The 26887-nt window shown below is 39.4% G+C and overlaps 2 protein-coding genes across 2 annotated transcripts in view; both read right to left on the reverse strand.

Annotated features, from left to right (window-relative positions):
* Positions 1–26887, reverse strand: part of LOC309487074 (exportin-5-like) — a 449972-nt gene that overhangs the window by 100320 nt on the left and 322765 nt on the right. The gene's annotated exons all lie outside the window — the stretch shown is intronic.
* Positions 1–26887, reverse strand: part of wdr11 (WD repeat domain 11) — a 101309-nt gene that overhangs the window by 22480 nt on the left and 51942 nt on the right. Inside the window, exons 11-16 of the mRNA XM_082154597.1 lie at positions 25217–25301; positions 16190–16296; positions 5483–5558; positions 3455–3563; positions 2094–2218; positions 1134–1281 (exon numbers count right to left, since the gene is read on the reverse strand). Coding sequence (XP_082010723.1) covers positions 1134–1281; positions 2094–2218; positions 3455–3563; positions 5483–5558; positions 16190–16296; positions 25217–25301 — 650 coding nt within the window. The remainder of the gene's footprint in view (positions 1–1133; positions 1282–2093; positions 2219–3454; positions 3564–5482; positions 5559–16189; positions 16297–25216; positions 25302–26887) is intronic.

Genomic DNA, 26887 nt, shown 5'->3' on the forward strand with positions numbered 1-26887 from the left:
CATTCTGTATCTAGGACTTTACAAAATGTTCATCTGAAAACAGAATCTGCTTTCATGTATGACTGATTATTATCTGAGCGATGGGACAAAACAAGCTATAGGAATACAAAAATAAAAGTTGATGTACTAAGCAATTATTTTGGATTAACTGGGTGCGACATTCACTTTCTCACAAAAATTGTGTGGAAATCTAGCATTCAAAATGAGGAATAAATTGAGTGTACAGGATGGTTTCAAACTGATTTTTAGCTTTCATATATCGAATTGTCACCAAAAACATACAGATCATTTGACTGACTAGCTGAACACATGACCACATTTTGGTCACACTTTAGATTAGGGTCCAATTATCAATATTTACTAACCTTACTCTCACCTTATCACTGCTTTATTAATAGTTAGTTAGTTGTTGTTTAGGTATTGGCTAGGATTCAGAGATGTAGAATAAGGTCAGGCAGAATAACGCATTAATATGTGTTTTATAAGTACTCATGAATACCCAATATACTAGTAATACGGATGCTAATAAGCAACTAGTTAATAGCGAGAATTGGACCCTAAACTAAAATGAACCCACATTTTTAATATCACATGCATTACATGCATGTATTATTATTATTTTATCTTGCTTCATACAAGGTTCTATTCAAAACAAAGGAAATTGTCTAAAAATCCCAAGAAATTTCTTGACAATGTCGTGATGATGTTGATATGTGACATTGACAGTTGACATAGATTAGATATTTCCAGATGTATATTAAGGGCCAATAGATAGATTGTGCGAGACCCTCTGGAACTGCTCTGTTTATTGTTATTATTAGGGCGTGTATTAATAATAATTTGCCAGATCTTCATCAATCCTAGTACAAAGCAACTATAGACCATACGACAATAAGTTATCAAAATAATTATGATATGTCCAAGCAGGGGTCTTCAATGTTTTTCAGGGCAAGGATCCCTTAGGCCAATAGAGACATGGAGCAGGGACCCCCGATACAAAATGTGTCAATCAGAGCTACATATTAAGCATATAGCCTTCGATATCAATAGAAACTTACCATATTATGATTAAGAATAAGTTATTTTAAGACAGTAGATCAGAACTAAGAAGTAAAACACATAAGGACACTCACATCAGGTGGAATACGTGCCCCATCCTTCACGCTGTTGCCTTCCACGGTGATGTGATAGACCTGGCCGTCTGTGTCAGTAAACACAAAGTGTTCTCGAGCCGATATGCCCTGACCCATTTCAGACTTACTCTCAGCGTCCTGCAACATACTGACAGACAGCAACACAGAGTTGTTAAGAGTTCTGATCCAAACAGCAAACCAATTAGACTGGAGTGTGTACCAAAGTACCAGTGATTAGTGAATCAAAGCAAGACTCTAGCAAAAAAAAAAAAAAAGACAAAACCTTAAAAAAATCTATAATTTACCCATCATATAATTCCAAACCTCGGTTACTTAATTTCTTTCATGGAACACAAAATACAAAATGCTGAAGAACATACTGTCCACATTTTTCTATACAACAACAGTGGAGAGTTGGCAATGACAAAAAGCTCAAAAAGTTGAATAAAAGCATTGCATGTCATTGAAGTCACTTGAAGTCATCCTTCAAGTTTTTTACTCTGTTTTCTAAGTGCACTGAAAGTGTTCCCCTCCACTATAATCTCATTCATACTTCAGCATGTTCAAGCTTGCCAAGGCACAGCTGGTCACAGCAGAACCAATGTTATCAATGTCATCAAACATGGTGCAATGCATCTTCAAGTCTGAATGTGCGTCAGCTCAAATAACATTTGAGCTGCAGAGGAGAGGGGACTTCAATTCCAGTGTAGGGTCTGAAATGGTCCAAATCATTTTTTTAAATTAATTATAAATCTCTGTGTACATTAGAAGTTTTGTAATACAGTTCAGGAGTTATAGTAATTTTATGCTGCTTTTATGTAAATTTCGGAGCTTGACATTGCATGTTTTCATTCTTCAATAAATCTTTCTTTTGCGTGTGTTCTGCAGGAAAAACAAGAAGAAGAAGAAGAAGAAGAAGAAGAGTAAATGATGACAGTTGTGATTTTGACTCCGTCAGACCTGATGACCGAGGACTCGACACTGCTCTGCTCCGCATCCGCGAGGGTGGTCTGTCTGGCCATGGCCTCGCGCGCAGCAAGCTGCTTTTTCTTCAGACTTTTAAGGTTATGCGAAGGAGACCACTCCTGTTTACACACAAAGAAATGCTATCATGAGTCACAGACAGTTTTAAAGTAAGCAAATGCTCAAAGAATATTGGTGAAAATATTTGATGGAGGATTAAATGTTTTCTTTAAAGGGGGTCATTAACTGCATTTGGTCATAAACCCTATTGTTTTTGATAGGATTATTATTATTATTAGGCGTTCAAATTAGGATGTGCAACATATGATTCTGAAGAAGCATACAATCTTTTGTGGAGATCAGTAATAGGTGAGAGTGGTTTATGAGGATTTTCCCTCAAGCAAACTCAGATATTCATGCAGTATTGCCTTTACAGTTTTATTTTATATTTTGAAGGTTTTTACAGAGGTGTCTGCTCATATATAATTTGTCTAATTTTATATTACATTTTGGAAATGTGTTTTTTTTTTTTTTTTGGCTGACAGTAATTTCTGATTTATGGACTGATAAAAAATACCTTCTTTAATCAAGTATGGTGATATCTATTAGTTAAATGTTCTTTTCCCAATTCACCTGGTGTGTATTTTTTTTTTTTTGGCTTCTTTTTAGGTTGAATGTTAAAGGAATAATGCAGCAACAACTATAACTGTGAAATACATCTCCGCTACTTCATGAAACTTGTTATCGCCAGTTTTGGAGCAGTGCCACCAACTGATCACAATTAGAGTAAATGTCTATTTTCTTATAATTTCAAAAACCATTTGCTTAGAATCATGAATCTGGTCTCTTTGGATTCTATGGGGCGTAACGGATCAAACATTCCCCAATTTTCCTATGTCTGCCAAATGCTACCTAGATATTACTGTGCTTTAAAAGCACTTCAAACTCTGTAATTTCTGATCGCTAGAAGTCGCCGGCACAGATTTTACCCCTAGGAAGTAATCAAGATGCAAATGAGCTGGCAGACAGGTTGCCGGGAGAGAGACTGCATTTATTACTAAGGTTATTGTTGGGGTTATTTGAGAGTCATCGCTAGCGGCACCATTACAATGTTTACTGGCCTTGCAGTCAAAACCCCACAGCGACTTCACCCTTCAATGGGTTTGTGTGGTGATAAAGCCAGTCTCTTTGCAGAGAAAGATTCAGAGAAATCTCTCAGTTCAAAAACTTGTAATAAAACTGCAGTGCAAATTAAAAAAGCTCAACAGTAATGCAGACGGACAGATACATAGAAGTTCAAAACAATAAGCAACTATTAAAGCAATAAGCAGAAGAGCAGTGTGAGTTTGATACCGTACCAGGGCAGTGACAGTAGGGAAGTTCTTGGCCATCTCGCGCAGCAGTGTTCCTGTGCGGACATCCCAGAGCTCCAGAGGTTTATCTCTGAACACCACCACCAGGTACTGCCTAAACAAGACCATGTACACATACATTTACTTCATCCTCTGGACTATACCTGACATTTCTGGAAAAAAGAGTATCCTACATTAAAAGTAAGCATATCAAACTTATGTAGACCGTTTCATAATCTGGCTTCATTAAAGTTAGCATTGATTAACTGACTGACCGGCTGGGACAGAGGCTCAGTGGGTATTACTGTTGTCTCACATCAAGAGGGTCTAAAGTTAACTAAAGTCAGAAATATTCTTAACATGTCTGAATGTAGGTACAAATCTACAAAGCTTTTTTATCATTTATTTGAATCGTCTTAATAATTTTTTTCTTGTTTTTTCTTGTTTACAAAAATGCATTAATGTATTTGTTTACTTGACGTTATTGATTATTTGTTCATTGCTTATGTAATGGCCAGTGCTTTGGCAATACTCTACAAGTCATGCCAATAAAGCTGATTTGAATTTGAATGTCCCTGGTTTGAGCCAGGAGGCCTTTCTGTGTTCCCATGTTCTCCCTATGTTGGCGTGGGTTTCCTCCGGGTTTTCCAATTTCCCCCATAATCCAAAAAGCAGGCAGCATAGGTGAATTGGAGAAACTAAATTGTCCATAGTGTGAATGTGTGTTTGTGTCAGTGTGAATGTACGGCTGTGTTAGCTCTGTGATGGACTGTCCATTTGTCCAGGGTGTTTTCTGGCTTATGCCCGAAATATAGTCTCTATATAGGTTAATAAAATGAATAGATGAATGACTGACCAACAAAGCCTTTCTGCACCATTACATATGCACCATTAGTAGTCAATTTATTCACCGTTCTATGTTGGGTAAATAGCTTCGCTACTGATTTGCTACATTACATTTTTCAGCAACAAGTGAGTAGCATTGCTGATTTTAAAGTAATTACACTCACAGCTTCACTTTTTAGTACATTATTCCATCGGTGCTGAAAATATTTGCAATTCAGAGACATCAGACAAACACAGGTAATACACACGCACAAACTCTCTTTAAAAAATACAAAATAAAAAAGTAATCTTAACTATTTTATCTCTGTCTTATTTAAAGTAGGCAGAATGATTCATATAGATATCACTAGATTTAATGATTCATAGCTAAAATACCCGACGGTCATTTCCAATCAAAGTATAAGCGGGATAATCCACGGCTAGCTGTGCATTAAATTATTTTAATTCAATGTTTTATGTAATGTGTTGCTCTAGACTAGACCAGTGGTTGCCAGCCAATTTATTAACAATATTAGGAACCACTACGACACAATGCTAAACAATGTAAATAATTGTTTTGGACTTCTTAGTTCATAAACATCCACTCTAGCAGGATTTTAGGGTTTAAGAAAAAAAATATTATGGATTATTTTCACCTTGTGGGCATAGTCTTGATTTGAATTGAACGCATCACACCCATTTGTAAGGGTTGCAATACGGTGTAAATATTTCAACTTGGATCTAAAAATTCACATTCACATTCACAGAGCTACACAGTCACTGTGAGACTCTCCAACAGAAATCAATATTGTCTGTCATTTGTTGTAAACAGTGAAAAGGTGTCTTTAGGGTTGGCTGACAACCAGCAGACACTGACTTGCTCATGCTTGACTGAACGGTTTCAAACTGCAGTTTGGAAAGTGATAAAGGAGATAGTTTTGAAACGATGGCAAACAATAAATAAAATCCCCTCTGCTGCAAGGTTAAGGAATGAGACATCACTCAGGACGTCCCCGTGCTGAAGTACTGCAATGTGAGAGTGGAAGTAGACAGATGGTGAACGTGCACCCCAGACACCGTCCAGATAACACCAAATAATTACAGAGAGTAGTTTGTGCATGTCCGTATTTGACACCACTGATGAGGGAAAGGTGTTTAAGTGCTCACTGAGGTGTTTGCGCCAGAGTGAGAAGAATTTATGTTACTTACTTCAGATGTGACACTTTAATCATTTCAATGGCTGGTTCATCATTCCCACGCTCACCTCGAAATGCAAAGCACCGCCCTGAGAGAGAAAGCACAAAATATTCATTATTCAAACAAACAAACAATAAATAAATGAATGTTCTCTTAAAGGGATACTTCAGGATTTAGCATTAAGCTTTGTATTAGTAGAAAACCTGTACATTTACATTTACATTTAGTCATTTAGCAGACGCCTTTGTCCAAAGCGACTTACAAATTAGGACAAAATTCAGCGAGTCATCATAAAGAGGCAAAAGCAACAACAACGCAAGAAGTGCTCAAAATACGATGTTCAGGTATTATTCAGAGTAGCATAAGCCTGATAAGTGATGTTTCAAAGGGAAAGGGTTTTTTTTTCTTTTTTTTTTTTTTTCTATAAGGTTAAGTGCTCACGGAAGAGATTGGTTTTCAGCTGTCTTTTGAATGTTGTCATGGATTCTGCATCCCGGATGAGGGTGGGGAGAGCGTTCCACCAGCATGGAACTGTGAATGAGAATGTTCTGGAAAGTGATTTTGTGGCTTTCTGTGATGGAACCACGAGACGTCGCTCATTGACCGATCGTAGGTGTCTGGTAGGGATGTAGACTCGTAGGAGTGAGTGAAAGTAGGAGGGAGCTGAGCCTGTGATAGTTCTGTAAGCAAGCGTCAGTGCCTTGAACTTGATGCGAGCAGCGAGAGGTAGCCAGTGCAGAGAGATGAACAGAGGAGTGACGTGGGCCCTCTTGGGCTCGTTGAAGACAAGACGAGCTGCAGCATTCTGGATCATCTGTAGGGGTTTGGTTGCACATGCTGGAAGTCCAGCCAGAAGAGCATTGCAGTAGTCAAGCCTAGAGATGACCAGGGCCTGGACGATAAGTTGTGTTGCATGCTCAGTTAGGAAAGGCCTGATTTTCCTGATGTTGTGCAGTGCAAACCTGCATGATCGAGCTGTCTTTGAAATGTGATCTGTGAAGGTCAGCTGGTCATCAAACGTTACACCAAGATTTCTGACCGATCTTGATGGGGTGATTAATGATGACTCTAGCTGGATGGTGAAGTCGTGCTGTAGAGACGGATTGGCAGGGAGGACGAGAAGCTCAGTCTTTGCCAGGTTGAGCTGCAGGTGATGTTCCTTCATCCATGTGGAGATGTCCGCCAGACAGCTTGAGACCCGTGCAGCTACTGTGGGATCATCTGGTTGAAAGGAGAGGAAGAGCTGCGTGTCATCAGCATAGCAGTGGTAGGAAAAACCGTGTGCCTGTATGATGTGTCCCAGTGATGTGGTGTAGATGGAGAAGAGGAGGGGACCAAGAACTGAACCCTGGGGAACACCTGTGGTCAGCTGATGTGCTCTGGATACCTCACCTCTCCATGCGACCTTGAAGGACCTACCTGTGAGATAGGACTCAAACCAGTGGAGTGAAGTTCCTGTGATGCCCAGTGATGAGAGGGTGGACATAAGGATCTGATGATTCACCGTGTCGAAGGCAGCAGACAGATCCAGGAGAATGAGGACTGAAGATTTAGAAGCAGCTTTTGCGATCCGTAGGGCTTCTGTGACTGACAGTAATGCAGTCTCAGTTGAATGTCCTTTCTTGAAGCCAGATTGGTTGACATCCAGCTGGTTGTTTAGAGACAAGAAGGATGTTAGTTGGTTGAAGACAGCTCTTTCAAGTGTCTTCGCAATGAATGGTAGGAGAGAGATAGGTCTGTAATTCTCTACAAATGATGTGTTTAGCGTGGGTTTTTTGAGCAGTGGAGTAACCCGAGCCTGCTTGAATGCTGTAGGGAAGGTGCCAGTATGGAGGGATGAGTTGATGATGTGTGTGAGTGATGGTAGAAGTGTGGGAGAGATGGCTTGTAGAAGGTGTGAGGGGATGGGGTCAAGCGGGCAGGTGGTAGGGTGACTGGAGAGGAGAAGTGTAGATACTTCTTCCTCGGTTAGCGAAGAAAAGGAGGACAGAGGGGTATTGGCTGTGGAAGGGGTCGGTCTGGGTTCCTGTGTGTGTGGAGCTGAGAACTGACTGCTGATAGCTGTTGTTTTGTTGGTGAAGAAGTGCGCAAAATCGTCAGCAGTTAAGGAGGAGGCGGGTGGTGGTGGAGGTGGACAGAGGAGAGAGTTGAATGTCTTGAAGAGTAATCGTGTGTTGGAGGAGCTGTTGATCTTGTTGTGGAAGTATGAAGATTTTGCAGCATGAACATCAACAGAAAAGGAGGAGAGGAGAGATTGATACATACTCAGGTCAGATGCGTCTTTTGATTTGTGCCATTTCCTCTACCTCTACCTACACCTGTAGTATTTTCGAATGACCATGCTTCCCTCCCTCATATCCCCCTGAGACGAGAGATTTATGTTTTTTTTGTCTGGAAAAAAATCCTCCGATGACGCAAAAATCGTAATTTTGCGTCATCGGAGGATTTTTTGGCCAGAGGCTAAAGACTACAGCCAGTAGTAGGGGCTGTCCCGCATGTTCCCGCCCATAGAGGGTGGGATCTCACTCACAGAATGTACACAGTGTCAGCCGTCTTTTTTTGGAAGGTAAGCTAACAGGCTCTTGCTCTGTGGAGAAAGCTGAGTAGTAGGAGAAAGCTGAGTAGTAGGGGTTACCATCCTCTTTTTCCCGGACATGTCCGGCCGTCGAGATCGCCCAAAATGTCCGGAATTCGGCTTTTGCTTTCTGCAGTCGCCATTCATTGTTTACAAGCACACCTTTTGTTTCAATCAAACTGAATTCATTTCGATTGGTGAATCTGAATGTAGTGTTTACATGAACGCTAAACAAGTGATCGGTTGATGTGTGTTTTAACATTGCTAAGAAAATTCCCGCTCCTCCGTGAGAGATACGAGACCTGTGCGTCTCAGTAATCACGCCACCGGCCTCGCGCCGTTCTCCCGCGCCCCTCAGCCTCGTCCTGCTCGCATCGTTCTCCCGCGCCCCTCAGCCTCGTCCTGCTCGCCACAGTAAACAATGAATGGCGACTGTAGAACGCAAAAGCCGAATCCCGGACATTTTGGGCGATCTCGAAATCGTCAAGGAGCCTCACTAGTAGCCTAGCCTTGTTGTTTTAAACTGCACTCTCTTACCGGTAGGCGTGGCTTGGGAGTGGCCTCCTAGGGCAGCGAAGCAAGTGCATTCTGGGAGTTGTTGTCTTTCATCCACATGAGCAAAAAATACATTTTCTGGCTTTTCTCAGTCTAGAAAGCTCCAAATTCAAAAATAATTTCACATTTCTTCTACATAAATGACCCATTTTAAATACACATTCATCTTTCCAGAGGTGAAGTATCCCTTTAAGTATAAAACGAAACATACAAATTATGGGACTGCTTTGTATGGTAGATTTAGGCCGTGTGTCCAGCAAAGTGGTTTTAGCTGAGGCGCGCTTCTGAAAAGGGCCAGCTGGGAAGTGCAGTGTTTAACTGCTTACCTGGTAAACCCATGGCTAACGAAACTTTCTTCCAAGCATTATTTTTTATATTAATACTCTGTAAATTCTCCATTGTTGTACAAGCAGGGTGAGACGGTTGGTCAATGTAATATTTGTCCCTCTTCCACTGTGATTGGACAGCTGGGTAAAAAGCGACAGGTCCTGCATTTTTACCCATAGTGGAACATTTTTCATCTCTCATTGACCAGCAAAAAGAAAAAGAAAAGAAAACACCAAGCGTGCAGCACCTTGTCACGCTTCTGGCTTTGGTAAATATGCAGCGCTCTTATTAATTTTTTTTTTTTTAAATGATGCTGGCCTCTGGGGGAAAAATGCTTTGGTGGACACACAGTCTAATTATTCTGACAGTGAAACTATTTGGACACTTAAGACACACTTAAAAATGTCAATGTCATCAAATTATAAAACAAAATATCAAACCAAGTGGTACAGTATCTGCAAACAAATGCAGGAAAGAGTTTTTCTTAAAATAACATAAAACAATTAACTGAGCCATTTTGGTGTCAACTGGTGTCTGAAATCTCTCACTTGTTCATCATTCACACTATTTTGCAGGAGCAGACAATTTATTTATTACACTTCAGTCACATCCAGTTCAGGATTTGGCACTTCTACCAATGATATAAATGATGTTTGGTAAATCAGAGACACACCAGGTCTGAGAGCCACTGGATTGTATGTGTGTGAACCTTGTGCGGATCTGACCGTTTGAAAGAGACTCTTTTGCAAACGCAAAGAACCTTGGGAACAAAGTGTCCATTGGTTGAAGATGTCAAGTGTCCGAATTTGCTCGCTTATTTTTTTGTTTACATTTATTACCTATATAAACATCCCGTGGCCAAAAATAAATCACTGTAACACACTGCCTTAAATTACTTATTGCTTCATTGTCTTTCTAACTGCTCATTTTTCTCCAAATACTTCACATGGACCTGATTGTTTGGAGGAGTGTTATGAAGCAACATTTAAAGAGAGATGGTTAATAAATCATGCATGTCCTTTTTCAGCACAAAATTGCACTGCAAAAAAAACTGGCAACCTATAACACAGTGAAGGGCAAGTGTGGGAGAATAGATTATGTTATTTGTGCATACATTCGCTGTTGAAAGACATTCACAACTCTAGTAACAGCAGAACAGTCAGGTGTTGTGGAGTTGTACGGCTGATGTACATAAGAGCAATGGGTCTCATTCATTAATTGCGTACATTATTCATATTTATACGCACATTTGAACTTCTCACGAAACCTTTCAGCCTAATTCACAAAACGTGCGTACCCACATGAATTTGTTCTTAACTTCGTTCTAATGTTAATGAATTCGTATTCTAAATGAGCGACCACATACCCGAGGTAAGTCATTTATATAAAACATGCACAAACCATGTCCATTTAAGTCCATTAAGTCCTTTTTCTTTTGTGACTCTCAGCAAACATCTCTCGTCTGAGAGCAGCGCAGCAAGATGCCAATACTGCCATCCTCAAAACAAGTTCAAACTCAATAAACACCTTACAGACCTCTGATTAGCCAGCTGTACATATGATCACAGTTCACAGCTAGAACAGCATCAACGTTATACCTATGCATAGCTCACTTTTCAAACCAATTGTAGATTAACCTAGGCATTGTGCTGAAAACATCTCAAAACATGATGGTTGAACTTTGAAGAATTGTGAAGATCTGTCCTTTCTTTGTGGCTTCAGCCTTATGGTAAACTAGTTTTTCCTGGGAGTTTTTCCTACGGAATTGATGATCATTAGAATTGGGGGGGAAAGCAGTCCCTGTGATTGAGGGGGTCGATCTGTGATTGAGAGATGTCGCTTTATCTGAAGGCAAAAGGCATTTGTTTGTGTTGTCCACGAAACTCCAATCCCATTATATTGAAACCTTTCCACACCGTTGTGTGGAAATGGAAATTCAAAATGTGCCATCCTCTCTGCCTGCTGTCCACTACAATGGTAATAGCACCATAGCAAATTAATTTTCCCGCAGAAATAATGGGAGGTAAAAAGTACCATCAGTATATTGTGGATTTTTATGTGGGTGCTATAATTGACATATGTTGAGTACAGTATACTGTTTATACGGTCTATCTCAGTCACAAAATGTTATGTTGCTTGGAACTGCATCCAAGACTTTCACTCAGTGTTTAACTTGTGTCTGTGGTTGAGTTACAATGAAAGTTATTTGATGTAAGTAACCCCCTGGGGTCGACGAACGTGCCGGTGCATTTTGGTGGATATTTTCCACATATAGCAGCTAAATCGACTTAAAATACTCAATTTTTAATACATCATTCGAAATTGTAAAGGGTTTACTTTTGAGTACACTCACAATAACAACAAAGCGTTGTGCTTTTGTAAAATAAAGAAATTAAACAGGGTGTGCTTTCTGCCGTCTCTGTGAACTTTTTATCTGAAATGCGTCCGAAAATGTTCCCGAAATTCAGCGAATACTTGCCTCACAGACATGAGAGATATGTCTTTAGAAAGATTGAAGTGTCTACTTTTAAATGAAGTAATTCATATGGAAAACACATTTTCTCTGTTTCTCTGTAATACATATGAAACCAACAATCTTTGGCGTCTGAGCTCATTATTTTGAATGTGAACACACCCACGCGAAGCATAAGCTAATCACACGGTAATCGTCCAAATCTGTAAACGCCCCCATCACGTCGATAAATAAACCATCAAGCTTCATTCCTCTGCTTTTCATCGAGTTTGGAGGATATCATCTTAAGTCATTTAGGCCTATTCTTACTTACATTAGTTAACATGTTATTGTTATATAAGCTTGTACACATTTTACTAGTTTAAGTATTGACAGACTAAAATGTGTAAAATCGACTGAAACATCATGAAATATAGGCAAGTAAGCAACCTTTCAATGCTAAATAAATATAAATGTACGACATGCTAAAATCAAGTCGATTGACCTTTATATTTGGCAATCTCCAACTCTCTCGACTCAATGATTTGAGAGTTTGCAGAGCCCTGATTTGCTCTCCAGATTGTCAAGTGTTTAGCTAGTGTGTGAAGGATTGTGTAAGTGTGTGCAAGTGTGTGATATTCACTGAGACAAAGTTTGTATGGAAAGAGTGGCCTAATTAAGGTCCTGTTCTAATGAAGACAGGGAGCTAATCAACCAAAAGAGTGCAGACTGTGGAGGAGAGTTAACAACATCAACAACAACAAAACACTGATGAAAAGGCCATGTCAGGATTTGCATGCCGTACACCATCCACACACGCACACAGATGACCCAGAAAACACTCTATCAGGCTGTCACAAGCAAGCTGTCGTAAACAAGTAAAGTTCTGTAAACATAAAACAGAATGAATATAAACCACTTCAACTCAGTAGACATGTGCTGGTCTCCTGTAATATGATGTATCGCAGTAATGAACATGCATGGTATTGTTATCATGGGCACTTTAAAATATCGTAAATGATTCTAGATACCTTATTACGAATTGTTTCGATTTTTACAATACTTTTTACATCAGCCTGTTAAATTTAACAACACTGTGTGTATGCTGTGTAAAAGAGATAAAAAGATGTGTATTCTGATGTCAACAACCCCAACGTAAACAAGCATGGCGGAAGGAGTGAAGGAGACCGAATTAATGAAAATGCAAATTCACGCTTTGACAGTAGGTGGCGCTTAGAGAAAGACAGAAATAATGTGGTCAATGTGGCTCCAGCAAACATAACAAGCTGCGGAATCTGAAAGTCAAAGAAAAGAAGTCAAAGGGCCCTATCTTAAACCCGGCGCAATCCAGCGACGCAAGTGTTTTTTGCTAGTTTCAGCCCAACGCAGTTATCATTTTCACGTCCTGCGCCATGTTGTTTAAATAGCAAATGCATTTAGGCCCATTTGTGCACCCATGGGCGTGCTGGTCTGAAAACGAGGTGTGTTCTGGCGCATTGTTGGAGCGTTGCTATTTTGAGGCAACAGAAATAGACTGAGCCATTGACCAACTGAAACCTGGTCTAAAGTCAATGGCGCAATATATATTTTTTGTTATTTAAAGAGCACGTTAGTAATGTGCGCCTATAGGCGGGTCCACAACACGCGTACACTCTGCTTATTAAACACACAGGGACGCACAGCCAGCACACAAACATGCAAAATATTTATAATTAAAAGGATTACAATGTAAAAGATTATTATTGTGTACATAAAGATATGGTGGAATCCGGCTTGTCCCGTAGATGTTCTGCTAGCGCACTTTTACCTCGCGCACGAGCAGATCCGTTTGCGCTCTGGAGACGCGTTCGTTCTTTCCACTATCAAATTCAGTCATGTAAATAGCGAATCTGCCATGGCGTGAGCGCAACTGGCATTTAAAGGGAATGGGAGATGAGACTCTGATTGGTTTAACGCATGTAAATCCCAAAACACACCCATTACTCATTAAGAGAATAGGGACAACCCTTTTAGACCATGCCTTGGTGCGCCGACCATTTTTCCCGTCGTTAAACTAGCAAAAGTGGATTCGGACACGCTCTAAGTGAACTTGTGCCGTGTGCTTTAGACCATGAGCTTTAGATCATTAAAATAGGGCCCAAAGAGTGTTTAAACAGCCCTTCAGATTTTTGTATTTGATATAGAGTTTATCAAACCATACCAAATACTTAAAAACTTTATATTTATTTTCAAACGTTTGTTTATGCTTAAACAATTCTAGGAAAAGCTATTAAGAGGAGACGGCAGTACCACATAAGTGTTTGCTTAATAGCCCGTTTCTGTCGTTAAGATGAATATTTGCTGCTAGAGAGGATTTATTTGTTTTACTGTTTATTGCTTTTTCCTATTTTTTATTTTAATTTTGTATTTGTTTGTTATAATAATGTCTGTCAGCAAGAAGCAGCTATTTGTTATTTTTGTAACACTTTACTTAAAGCCTTTATGTATAATGCATTATAAAGATATTCATAATGTAAGTTATAATGCATTCTATCTTTTCATAAATAATTGTAACTAAAGTTAAAATGCATTATAATATTCACAGATGCCTTCCTACATCTGAAATTGATTGTTTGGCATTTTTTTTATGCATTATACTTTCTAAATGTGTATTATATAATGTATTATAATTCTGGTTACAATTATTTAGACCATACAATGCATTATACAGTGCATTACAAAGCATCAATACTTTTATAATGCATTATACATAAAGGCTTTAAGTAAAGTGTTACCGTTATTTTTTTTGCTTGTTATATCTATTGCACTTAAGTGCCGAACTGTCCCGCCGGCAGTAGTTTCGATTAAAGTCATTTGTGTGCTATTGCGTTTTGGTTTGCTAATTATAAAGGCGTGAACAGCTGTATTAACACAAGCTTTGATGAGCCATATATTTAATTGAAATCCATGTCAATGTGAGCCTTCCTTGTGTCAAGACCTACTCGGGTAAAACCTGTGCGAGTCCACAAAGCAAAGACAGATGAGGCACTTAAGTATCTATTTTCTTTTTCTGCTTTAATAATCTGTGTCCACATTCAACATGTTTTCAGCACATTTCTCTCTACAAAAACACTCTAACATCCCACACAGAAGAGGACACAATCCTGCTAGCCTGTCAAAATTTCTCGGCGGCCATATTTGCAAAGCCTCCGGGGCAGATATTTCAGGCATCCAAGACCAATTTATTTCCAATCCAAGTCCTATTTATTTGAATGTAGGAATCCTGAAATCTCAACTACTTGCCACACTCACATTTAAATAACATTTTTTAAAATCAGCAACAATATCTGACATGAATGTTGTTTCTAATGCTCATAGCATAAATAAAAAAAAAGCTTATATTTCAGGCTGGACCAGTCAATGCGCATCTCAAAACACTGTTTCAATGGCAATCGAAGCTTCTAATGGCAGCTGCAGTGATGCAATGACTTTACCAACTAGCAACTGGCTCTTTTATTTAGAAGTTGGGACTTCTTCTGCCATATTGCACATTGAACTTTCTCCTATTCATAGTAATGTGATTGCACCGTCTTTGTATATCTAAAGTGTATGTCTGGGTCCTCTCTATTTCTCTGTGGATCTCTAGAATGATCAGCCCCTCCACTACCTCCCACCACCTCTTTAACAGCTGAAGTTTTAGCACATTTTTTCACAGACAAATCCACAACCATCAGCAGTCAGTTCTTAACTTCACACATCTGGGAACTCAGACTAATCACATCCACAGCTAATAATCTCCTCCTCTCCCCTTACAGAGGCAGAAGATCTTCTTCAACCTTCCTTCTAGACCTGATTCCCTCACACCTTCAACAAGCTCTCTCTCCTACACTCCTACCGCCACTCACACACTTCAAACACATCTCTCTTCACAGGCATTTTGAAACAGGAAGTACTTGTTGAGAGGTATAGGAATGCTCAAAAACACACCCGCACCCCAAATATGCACTAACGTGTGAGGTCCCGATCAATGCTGCTTGCAGCTTTAATGAATTAATTAAATTTTAATGTGACATTTGCATAGTAGGCCTAGTTTATAGCCTGAAACACAGATACACTGAAGTGTGAGACTGCTCATCATCCAGAGAATAAGCTGATTATAGTGCATCAATATTCATTAAGTTCTTTCACTGGAGTATCCAAGCAATGCCTGCATGACCTAACTCATATTGATACACAAGCGTAATTAACAAAAACAGAGAGCAATGTAATTTAACATAATGTCTTTTTTTTCTTTTTTTTTTATGAAATTGTATTTAACTTGACTTTACACAGTGTTCATGCACATGACCCAATAAGATTTCCAAAAAGATCCATGCATATGAAGCAAATACAGGAAAAAATTTGCCAATAACAGTGTGAAATGTACTTGGCCTATAAGGTTAGACATAATTTGTTGTTTTTAATCTGAAGGTATTATATAAAAATTGATGAGTTCTGATCAGATGTCATTCACACCTGTCTGGTCAAATCATTGCTCACTCTTTAGAGCCATAATAACAAGCCACACATGTGATGTGGGATGAGTTAAGACCCGTTCACACAAAGGACAATAACAATAACTAGTTCAATAAGAAACAGTGGCATCGAAATCACAGCTATAATGATAATGACTCACTGGAATAATATAATTGGATTCACTTTCAGAACAATTCATTCCAGCTGATACCAATGAACATTGACAGTCAGAATGCACCCAACTTTAAGGAGATCGAGCAATGTACAATCAGGATAAAATACCAGTGTGTAATGTGTGTCAGTGTGTGTGCATTACCTGTGCGCAAGTCCACATGCTGCAGTTCATTCCTCACAAGTCCAAGGTTGTTGGGAACAGAGGTGGCGAAGGACAGAAAACTAGTCAAACTAACCCATTCAATTCCTCTGCAAGAGACAAGGACATCAAGGGAAAAACATTAGAAGAAAATGTATTAATCTCCAACCCCCCTCTTTCTGACCTCTAGAATTATTTTTGCTACTGTACAAGACATTTAGATTGGCTGATCTGCTCACATTAGAAATAAGTGACCTCATGACCTGACGACCTAAACTTTTTTTTTTGCTGTGTGTGAATTAATACTTTAATGTCTCCATGGCCTTGACATCAATGCAATGACAAATTCTTAACAGAAAATGTTTGCAGGTTAGTTTTGAAAAATACTCTTGGTGGGCTGGGGAGGGAGCTTAAAAAATAGAGTATGGCTGTAAAATACTTTGATCACTTTTATTTTAATATATATCAGATGTTATAGCTCCTAAAGAGACTATGGGCACTATCTTACACCCAGCGCAATGCAGCACCAAGCGTGAGGCAAGTGGTTTTTGCTAGTTTCAGACTGACGCAGTTATCATTTTCACGTCCTGCGCCACGTTGTTTAAATAGCAAATGCATTTAGGCCCATTTGTGCGCCCATGGGCTGCTGGTCTGAAAACGAGGTGTGTTCTGGCGCATTGTTGGAGCATTGCTATTTTGAGGCAACAGAAATAGACTGAGCCATTGACCAACTGAAACCTGGTCTAAAGTCAATGGCGCAATATTTATTTTTTGTTATTTAAAGAGCGCGTTAGTAATGTGCGCCTATAGGCGGGTCAACAACACGCGTACATTCTGCTTATTAAACACACAGGGATGCACAGCCAGCACACAAACATGCCAAATATTGTACATAGAGATTAGATTAGATTCAACTTTATTGTCATTACACAAGTACAGGTACAAGGCAACGAAATGCAGTTTAGGTCTAACCAGAAGTGCAATAGCAGCAAGTGCAGGATATACAGTGGTTCCATAAGTGCAGGACATGGATATGTACTGAATAAATATAGAGTTAAATACTATTATAAACAGAATTTTACAGATAGATTTGTCCTATGAATATAATATTACTATTACTGTGAACAGAATTTACAGCTAGATATGTACTGAATATAATATACAGATGGCTATTACTATAAAAAGAATTTTTACAGATAGATCTGTACAATGAACATAATATACAGATGGTTATTACTATAAACAGAGTATACAGGTGAATATGTACTATGAATATATATACAGATGGCTGTTACTATAAACAGAATGTGAGCATAATATATAGATGGCTATTACTATAAACAGAGTTTTACAGATAGATATATGTAATAAGTTAGGCTAAGATGAGCAGTATAACAATGGATTTAAAGTAGTGCAAATAAAGTTTGGACAGAAGCTATCCGAGTAAAAGTGCAGTGGAAAGTAATTGCATATTACAGTTAAAGTACGGTATTGCAAATGTATATGTAAACAATTGGTACTGTATAAATAAAGTGCAAATCGGCAGTGCAAATTGAGCATATTCCAGTCAAGGTAAGTAGGTAAGTAGTGCAAGATGCATATGTAAACAGTTGTTACTATAATAACAGTCAGCAGTGCAAGTGAACATTATAGTATTGCAAATAACAAAATGGAGGCAGGTGTGAGGAGGGAGAGGAGAGTCAATCAGTATATGAGGGGAGTGGGATCAATGAGGGTTAGAGTTTAATAAAGAGACAGCTCTGGGGAAAAAACTGTTCTTTAGTCTGCTGGTCCTGGTCCGGAGGCACCTGAAACGCCTGCTGGAGGGCAGGAGAGAAAACAGTCTGTGGGCTGGGTGAGAGGAGTCCTTAAGGATGCTGCGAGCTCGATGCAGACAGCGTTTCCTCTGGATGTGCTCGATGGCAGGTAGTGGAGTCCCAGTGATGCGCTGGGCGGTTTTCACCACCCGCTGCAGTGCCTTGCGCTCTGCTCTGCGCTAGAAATATGGTGGAATCCGGCTTGTCCCGTAGATGGTCTGCTTGCACACTTTTACCTCGCGCACGAGCAGATCCGTTTGCGCTCTGGAGACGTGTTTGGTCTTTCCACTATCAAATTCCGTAATGTAAATAGCGAATATGCCATGGCGCGAGCGCAACTGGCATTTAAAGGGAATGAGAGATGAGACTCTGATTGGTTTAACGCACGTAAATCCCAAAACACACCCATTACTCAATAAGAGAATAGGGACAACCCTAAAAAGTTGCGCCATGAGACCATGCGCCAACCATTTTTCCCGACGTTAAACTAGCAAAAGAGGATTCGGACACGCTCTAAGTGAACTTGCGCCCTGCGCTTTAGACCATGTACCAAATGGTCTGTACCCAACTATTGTGATGAGCAACATCGCGACTATGATGAGAGAAAACAGGTATGCATGAGCATTCTGTACTTTTTAGGGTCGCAACTTGTGACATCATGTCGGGTTTTTGTTTTTTTACATGTCTTTGGTCTGTGTTGAGTTTATATTTCATTCAAACCACACCAGAGTTGGTTTGGAAGTGGACCGAGACCCATCTTTTCAGCAATCCTGGTCCACTTGTTAGATGCGCACCAGGGTTCAGATGGCAGCGTTCACACTTATTCAAATGAACCGCACTAACAGAGCAATCGCACCAGGGTTCGTTTTAATCCAACCAAACATGCCAAGTGTGAACACACCCTGACTGTGTATTCCGAATTTCCTCTTTTTCCACTTACTGAACTTTTTTTACAACACATGCATCACAACAGCATCCTCAGAATTCCTACTTATGCTCTTGAAAAATCAAAACGTGAAAGGCCTTCATTATAAATTGAAACGGACTGATAAAAAAACAACAACAAAAAAAACAAAAACAATGAGTCTAGAGAAAGTGTTCAGGAAAGGCAGAAAGAATAATGGACTGTGTGTGGGCTGGTGTGTCCTGGCTGGGGGATCCAAGAAGAGAGCACTAATGAGACATAAAATGGCCACTTGATTAATTAGGCCACTTCTCCTGAAAAAAATGCAAATTATATGGTAATGAGGAGCCTCTATGGATTGAGGGCATAGGGCCGGGGAAAGTTTTAGACTTTGTGCATGTGTGGCATGATGACAAGTGAGCGGTAGTGGCTCCTGGCCCTAAATTTAGGTAGGGTAGATTCTGGGTCTTAGCGCTAGTTTGATTAACATTTCGTAAGCTTTATATTCTAATCGCTCAACACATGCAGACACACTTTTGGCAGAGATTCAGACTTTTTTATTCAGCCTGATGGAGGCACTCTGATGTTGATTGATAGGCACACATAGAATGCCATCTTAGAATTGCCTTAATGTAGTATTTATTGCCTTATGTTGTTTTAAAATGTTTCAAGTTGTTGAAGAATTCCGGTGAGAAAAAGAAAGTAATTTCTATTCCCAGAGCAAACATAAAACTAAAACTACAGAACTATATAAAGGCTAATCACATTCAAACTTTCATTAATTTGATACAAAGAACAGACATGCCAACTAGTTACTGATCTGATGCAGATTAATATAGACGTAGCTGAAATGGCTCTTAATTAGAGAGCGCAGCAGTTCCATTTTTCACCACAGAATTATATTGTAAAATTGTAAAGAGCTCAGGAGGATTCAGGCATCATAATAATACAGTACATGCCTGCAGAAGCCATACGCTAAATTTGTATATATCCTGCTCACTATAGGACAATTATTTTAGCCCCAGATGAATAAATGAATGTATCTGAAGGATTTTATGCATCAAGTTGAGGTTCAACAAACTCATCATTGAAAAAAGCAGGAGATCATTGATTACCATGTGACTAGAGCGGTCAAATTGTGAAAATACATTTAACATCTATATTTCACCATGAACAAGAAGAAATCCCACACACATCCTCCAACACATAAGTGAAAAGAACGAGATAAGCCTTCCCCAACACTGCCCCCTTGACCGACCTTTGCTTTCACCTTCTTTCTGACTGATGTCAATGCTTTAATAATTTTTTTGGTTCCCTCTAGCAGTTTTAGATGATAAAGGTATTAGAAAAGCAAGAGTGGGATGTTGGGTTGAAATAGTGCAGCCATATCACCCAGTAGCCCAAGACTGGTTGCCCACTGAAGCTAAGCAGGGTTGAGCCTGGTCAGTACCTGGGATAAGAGAGCTCCTGGGAAAACCAGGTTGCTGCTGGAAGAGGTGTTAGTGAGTGGGGCGCTCACCCTGTGGTCTGTGTGGGTCCTAACGCCCCAGTATAGTGACGGGGACACTATACTGTAACAAGCACCGTCCTTCAAATGAGAAGTTAAACTGAGGTCCTGACTCTCTGTGGTCATTAAAAATCCCATGGCACTTCTTGTAAAGAGTGGGGGTGTAACCACATTGTCCTGGTCAAATTTCAACCATTGGCCTTTATCAATCATGGCCTCTTAATAATCCTCATGCTTTCAATTGGCTCTATCACTCTCTCTCCTCTCCACCTGTAGCTGGTGTGTGGTGAGAGTTGTACTGTGGCTGCCGTCACATCATTCAGATGGATGCAGCACACTGGTGGTGGTTGAGGAGAGTTCCCATGATATGATTGTACAGCACTTTGGGTGTACAGTAGTACAAAGTAAAGTGATATATAAATGCCTCCATTATTTTCCATTTCATAGACAATTTGAAAATGTGTTACAGAATGCTGAACACATTTATAATTTATTATTGATTCAATTTATGTTATGGATGAATATTTTGGTGGATACAGACAAGCCGCTGCAAGTGAGTATATGAGTGTTTAATACAGATTTTAGTATTCTGTTATGTGTGTTTGGAATCACTTAAGGTGAAGACATTAGTTTGAGCCTCTGCAAGAACCAATGAGGTTAATTATCTTGTTTCGCAGCACGTTTGAGCTTCAGCAAGAACCAATGAGGGTCATTCTCGTGTTACGCAGCATGTTTGAGCTTCCTCAAGAACCAATGAGGGTCATCCTTGTGTTACGCAGCACATTTGAGCTTCAGCGAGAACCAATGAGGTTCATTCTTGTGTTTTGCAGCACATTTGAGCTTCCTCAAGAACCAATGAGGGTCATCCTTGTGTTACGCAGCACATTTGAGCTTCAGCGAGAACCAATGAGGTTCATTCTTGTGTTACGCAGCACGTTTGAGCTTCCACAAGAACAAATGAGGTCCATTCTCGAGTTACACACCATGTTTGAGCTTCCTCAAGAAACAGTGAGGTTCATCCTAGTGTTACGCAGCACATTTGAGCTTTCGAGTAGCTAATGAGGTTTGTTCTCAAGCGCAAAGCAAGTATTGTTCGCCTTCCGTTTACCAAATTTAAATGTCCGTTTTATATGGATCTCTTTTACAATGTCAATGACAGTTTTGAACTTCGTGAAATTGACTTTAAGTGGAGAGACAAAAATCTCTCATAGTTCATTATAAATATCTTCATTTGTGTTCTAAAGAAAAGTGAAAGTCTTATGGGTTTGGAACGACATGAGTAAATTATGACAATGAATTTTCATTCTTGGGTGAACTAACCCATCAAACACAATGTTAAAGCATGATCAAGGTGTCCTAAAATATGGGGGAGGCCCAGATAGATTTCAAGTGGAATCGAACAACAAACTGACATAATTTTGAACATAATCTGGCTAAAATAAAAGCTCATTTGGAGTTTGTTTCGGTAGTTCAAAACAGCTCGCCAAAGCTTTGGCTAGCATATTCGAACTACCATTCGTCCGTGATGATTATGTGAATAGGTGGGTGTGTTCTGCCGCTCCACTGCTGCCAATTTTTGTTGTGTGTTTGTTGTAAGAACATAAGGCACAGGACATTTGTACATAATCAAAACCCTGCAACCACCAGCGCGGACTGTATGTTTGAAAACAGTATACTGTCACTTGGCCCTCTAGCAAAGAACAAAAAATAACTATGCTTGAAAGTATACTGGGGCCTTTGATTCCGTTGCATACAGGATACAGAAAGGCATTAAGCAACGCTTTTTAAACAGAATTTTCATTGTCATTGGAGCAGTGCTGACAAAACATCCTCTGTTAAAACCTTCCCTAATAAAAGTTAACCAAACATTCTGAAAGGCTTCCATTTCACAAGAAAGTGCCGAGACAATGCAGAGACAATGGATGGTGTTTGTTTTCAATCAATTGCTTAACGACTTAATTGATTAAATCTCTCGCTTAATTTATTAGGGGGAAATGGCGCCTGCTTAAATAAAGAGAGAGATAATTAATAAAAATGAGGGCGGCCGGTGTGTCATGGGGTCTGAGCTCTGCAGTGAACACACGAACAGAATGATTAACTTCATTTTATGAGTTTAGATGGAGGGCTGCTTCATCATCTCTTGAGATTGTTTTCGACAATCCTCAGTGAATCATAATGCAAGTTGGAAACACTGCGGCATAATTTTTAGGGAACACGTTTACAAGAAACAAACATTTATACAATGAAGACATTCACTGTAATTACATACATACATAAATATCCTGCATTTTAAAAGAATCCACTTGTTAAATCTGACGTCACCGTATTTGGGTCAGATGCCAAAAGAAAACAACAAATGGTGCTAATGTACACTTACAATGTGAGGTAATACTACCAAAAAGTCATAATCCTAAACCCTTGAATAATTAAAACATTGATGTCTGGGAGGCAGTGAGCCTGGAGACTGTGTTGTACAGCATGAGTTCATTAAAGTTTAGCTTTAATGTGTGATATGAATAAATAGTGCTCATGAACGGCTGTTGAGATATTCTCAAATGATACGAGCAGAGGCTTGGACCAGGAAACAGTTTTCCTTACACATAGTAAAGTCATCAAAACTATGAAAAACCATTGGAAATAAAATGAATATGGTAGGGGTGTCTAATCTTGCTCCTGGAGGACCACCTTCCTGCAGAGTTTAGCTCCATCACACCTGTTTGGAAGATTATAGTGATCCTCTAATGCCGCATTCGAGTGGTGTGAGGTGGGAATATCCACGCCGAAATGTTCCACTTCCGACCTCAGTGCTTTCCAGTCATTTACACCACAAGATGGCACCAAGACTCAGCGAGAACATTTCATGTGTGCCAATTATTTACGGCAAAATCATAAAATAGTGTAATGGTCAGGCTGTCCCAAAATCAGTATTGTCATTTGTTATTCAAAACTTTTCGACTATCTAATGTGAAACATGTTAGCGCTAGATAGCTGTCTATCTAGTAGTTATTGAAAATTAAAATAGGTGAAAATGTGTTAGTGATGCCAGCAGGAGGCTCTAACCCTGCGTTCTGCATAGGTTCTGCAATGCTCCAGATAGAGATAGGAGCACTGTATAAAAAATAAATAAATGCACACTGGCGTCTATCCATCATGGTCCATAATTCATCCATGTAAACACAGATAGGCTATATTACCCTGGCTCCTCTCCACTGATTCATGTAACACCTTTCTTTATCTCTCTGCACTGGCTACCGGTTGCTGCTCACATCAAGTTCAAGACGTTGATGCTTGTGTAAAACAGCCACAGTCTCTGCACCTTCCAGCCTCCTCTCCTGTGTACGAGTCTACATCCTCTCCAGAAGCCTGTTGTCGGTGAGCAGGGCTCAGAGCTACAGATTTATTCTGAGCCTTTGGTAGGCATTCACCAAAAACACCAGTAATGTAGGAGGCTGATGTGTGTGTGTGGCTTTACTCCGTGCTGTCGTCTCCGCCGGTTTTAAAACATGTCTCCATTACTGTTGCAATTTTCTGCTCGACCGGCATTTTGTAACAGCACAACCTTGTTTTTGCAGAGACTTTCAGCATGTTTCCTCCAACAACGTGACATGTTTACGTTTTACATGGTGTGAGAAAGTGACAAACCATGCAAAATCAGACAAAAAAAAATATTTTCATCATTTGATTTAAATAGGATTTCAAACCATATGAATGTAGCTCAAAACGGATTTGTAAAAATCACATTTCATGTGATTTTTTTCTGTCCACACTTGCTAAATCTAATCAAGATTCCAATAGGATATGCACAAAAATCGGATTTGGACTGACAGTCTGAACGAGGCTTTTAGGACCTAATGCAATGTTTTCAGAGAAATTACATTTTAACTATTGTGCTCATCCTCAAAATTAGACATTGCCAATTTTTAGGTAATGCATTTCCCAATATGAATTATGATGCAACTTGGTTCGTTGGTCCATTAGGTTGGATTACAGATCTATGTACACTAGAACATCTAGGCATTAAAACTGTTTTTTTCCCCATTATCCCCGGTATCTCCAGCCTAAACAATTAACACAGCAACTACTACCTGTTTCTATTATTCATACCTCAGTGCCTGAGAGAGGCAATAATTGGATATTATGTAATACATATACATATTTTAATTTATACAGCTGTATACACAGTACATAATGCACAAATCTGTACATAAGTCTTCTGTTCCACATGTGTATACCACTTTGTTATTATTATTTTTATTATTATTATTATCTTTCTTAGTCTTATTTAAATTTTCTTTCTAGTCGTGTCATATATGTCTATATGTCTGTACGCATCCATGCATCCAGAGCTCCTGAAAAACCACAACAAATTCCTTGTGTTTGTGCACACTTGGTGAATAAAACTCATTGTGATTCTTGATAGCTTTCTCACCGCAAGTAAAACCACTCCAGAGTTTGTTGCACTCTCAAACCAATTATGTTGGTGTGGATCCGAGCGTGATTTGTATGCTCATATGAACGAAACTAAAGGAGAAAATCCATCAGGTTCTGAAACGAATGCTCCAAAAGTGCATAGTGTAGTGGGACACAGCCCATGATCCCGTTGAATAAATTGCTTAGAGCAGTCTTTAAAGTTAGTCATCTGATTTTTTTCAAGACTTCATAAATTTAAGTCAGTTACATAAAAAGTGGTGTATTTTAATTAGAAAATGTAATCAAACTAGTTATTAAGACACAGTCTGAACATATAGGGGCTGTTTATGCATTTGGCATAGGTATATTATTACAGAGTAAAGGTTTCTTACCTGACCTCACAGGAATGGACACTTAGCTCTTTGTGCAGGAGGCCACTGGTCAAGTTGTACACCAGCACAGAGCCATTGCTTGTACCTAATGGGTAAACATGCAAAACACACACACACACACACACACACATGAATGCTGTAATTGGCTAGTTAACATGATTGAATTACTTGAATTATTCTTGTTAAGGCATTAACAATTCTTGCCTTTGATTACAAATACATAATAATAATCATTGTAAAACTTGTCAAACTACATTTTCATAAGTAATTTCTGATGACACTGTTCATAACACAGCCTGCTCAGCCTGAACAGAGCATCACTCATCCTGTCAGTGGAGGTTGATAGATGTAGCACTGAGAGGAAAATGAGAGAAGAGTGACTGAGTAGTCTGAGAGGTAGTGAAGTGTTTCAGAGAGTTTCAGTGATGGGACAGAGCTGAGGTGGCATGCCAGTTGAGTTTGAGGGTACATTTTTCTCTAATTTGTTTGAGTGAGTAGAAATGTGCGGATAAAATTATTAAAGGTGACCTATTATGGCCTTTTTCGAAGTGTTGATTTAGTTTTAGGGGTCTACTAGAATGTTTTCACACTTGAATGTTCAAAAAACACATTATTTTCCCCATATTCTCCATTGTTGCGGCTCCTCAATTCCCAGTCTGTCAGTAACGCTCTGTTTAGTTCCTGTCTCTATGAAGCCCCTCCTTCTGAAAATCACACTGTGCTCTGATTGGTCGGCTGCAGCAGTGTGTTGTAATTGGTCAAGCGCTTCGAGCGAGTTTGGGAAATGTCCCGTACATTACCATAACCGCAAGTTTCAACACACTACTAACTCAGGGGATCCGCCCCTTTATTCTGCGTATGCCTTTCTCAGAAGAAAACTCAAGACTACATTAGAAGGTATGCATTGACGTCACTTTCCCGCTGGAACACACTCCCTCAGCCGGACTGAGTGGCAGAAGAGCTGCTGCGTGACTGGATTTAACAGGGGAAACTGCGAAAACGTGAATAAAACAAATGATTATCAGTTTAAACTTAAGGTTGGACTCAATATAGTGTTCCTTACAACTTAGCAAAGATCCAGTGATCCATGGATATTGACATGCAGCAGGAATCGTGTTTCCTGACATTTATATGTGCCTGATTTAGACACCGGGGAAATACATAAAGCACATTTGAATGCTTTATATAAATACAATATAGGTCTAAATCCAGGTGATCACGTACTATATTAATGTTATATATATATATAATCATATCATCTAGCCTTAAAACTTGTACAATAGCTTTTGTCAGTGTTTATTTAAAAACATCCAATTATGCAGAATAAGATGGTAAATATTTAATTGATGTCAACAGGGTATGATTTTACCCATAAATTCAACATATTGACACAAAATGATAACTGCAAATCCCCCTTTTGCTGCCTGGATCCAGTTGTTTCTATGAATTGCAGCGATCCATTTGCTTCTCTGTTCTGTAGCTTTCAGCAGTCTGTAAAAATATACCTCATATTTCTTGTCAAATCTGGTTGTACAGGCAATCGCAAAGCTCTTTCCCATTTTAGATGCGTTTTGTGTGTTTTCCGCAGCATTCACACTGAAAACAAATGCTGCCGCTCAGTCTTTTTGCCACTTAATGGGCGTGACGGTGATGCGCATACCATCTATAGAG

Source organism: Leuciscus leuciscus (genome assembly GCF_965113295.1).
Source record: "Leuciscus leuciscus genome assembly, chromosome: 22".
Taxonomy (NCBI): domain Eukaryota; kingdom Metazoa; phylum Chordata; class Actinopteri; order Cypriniformes; family Leuciscidae; genus Leuciscus; species Leuciscus leuciscus.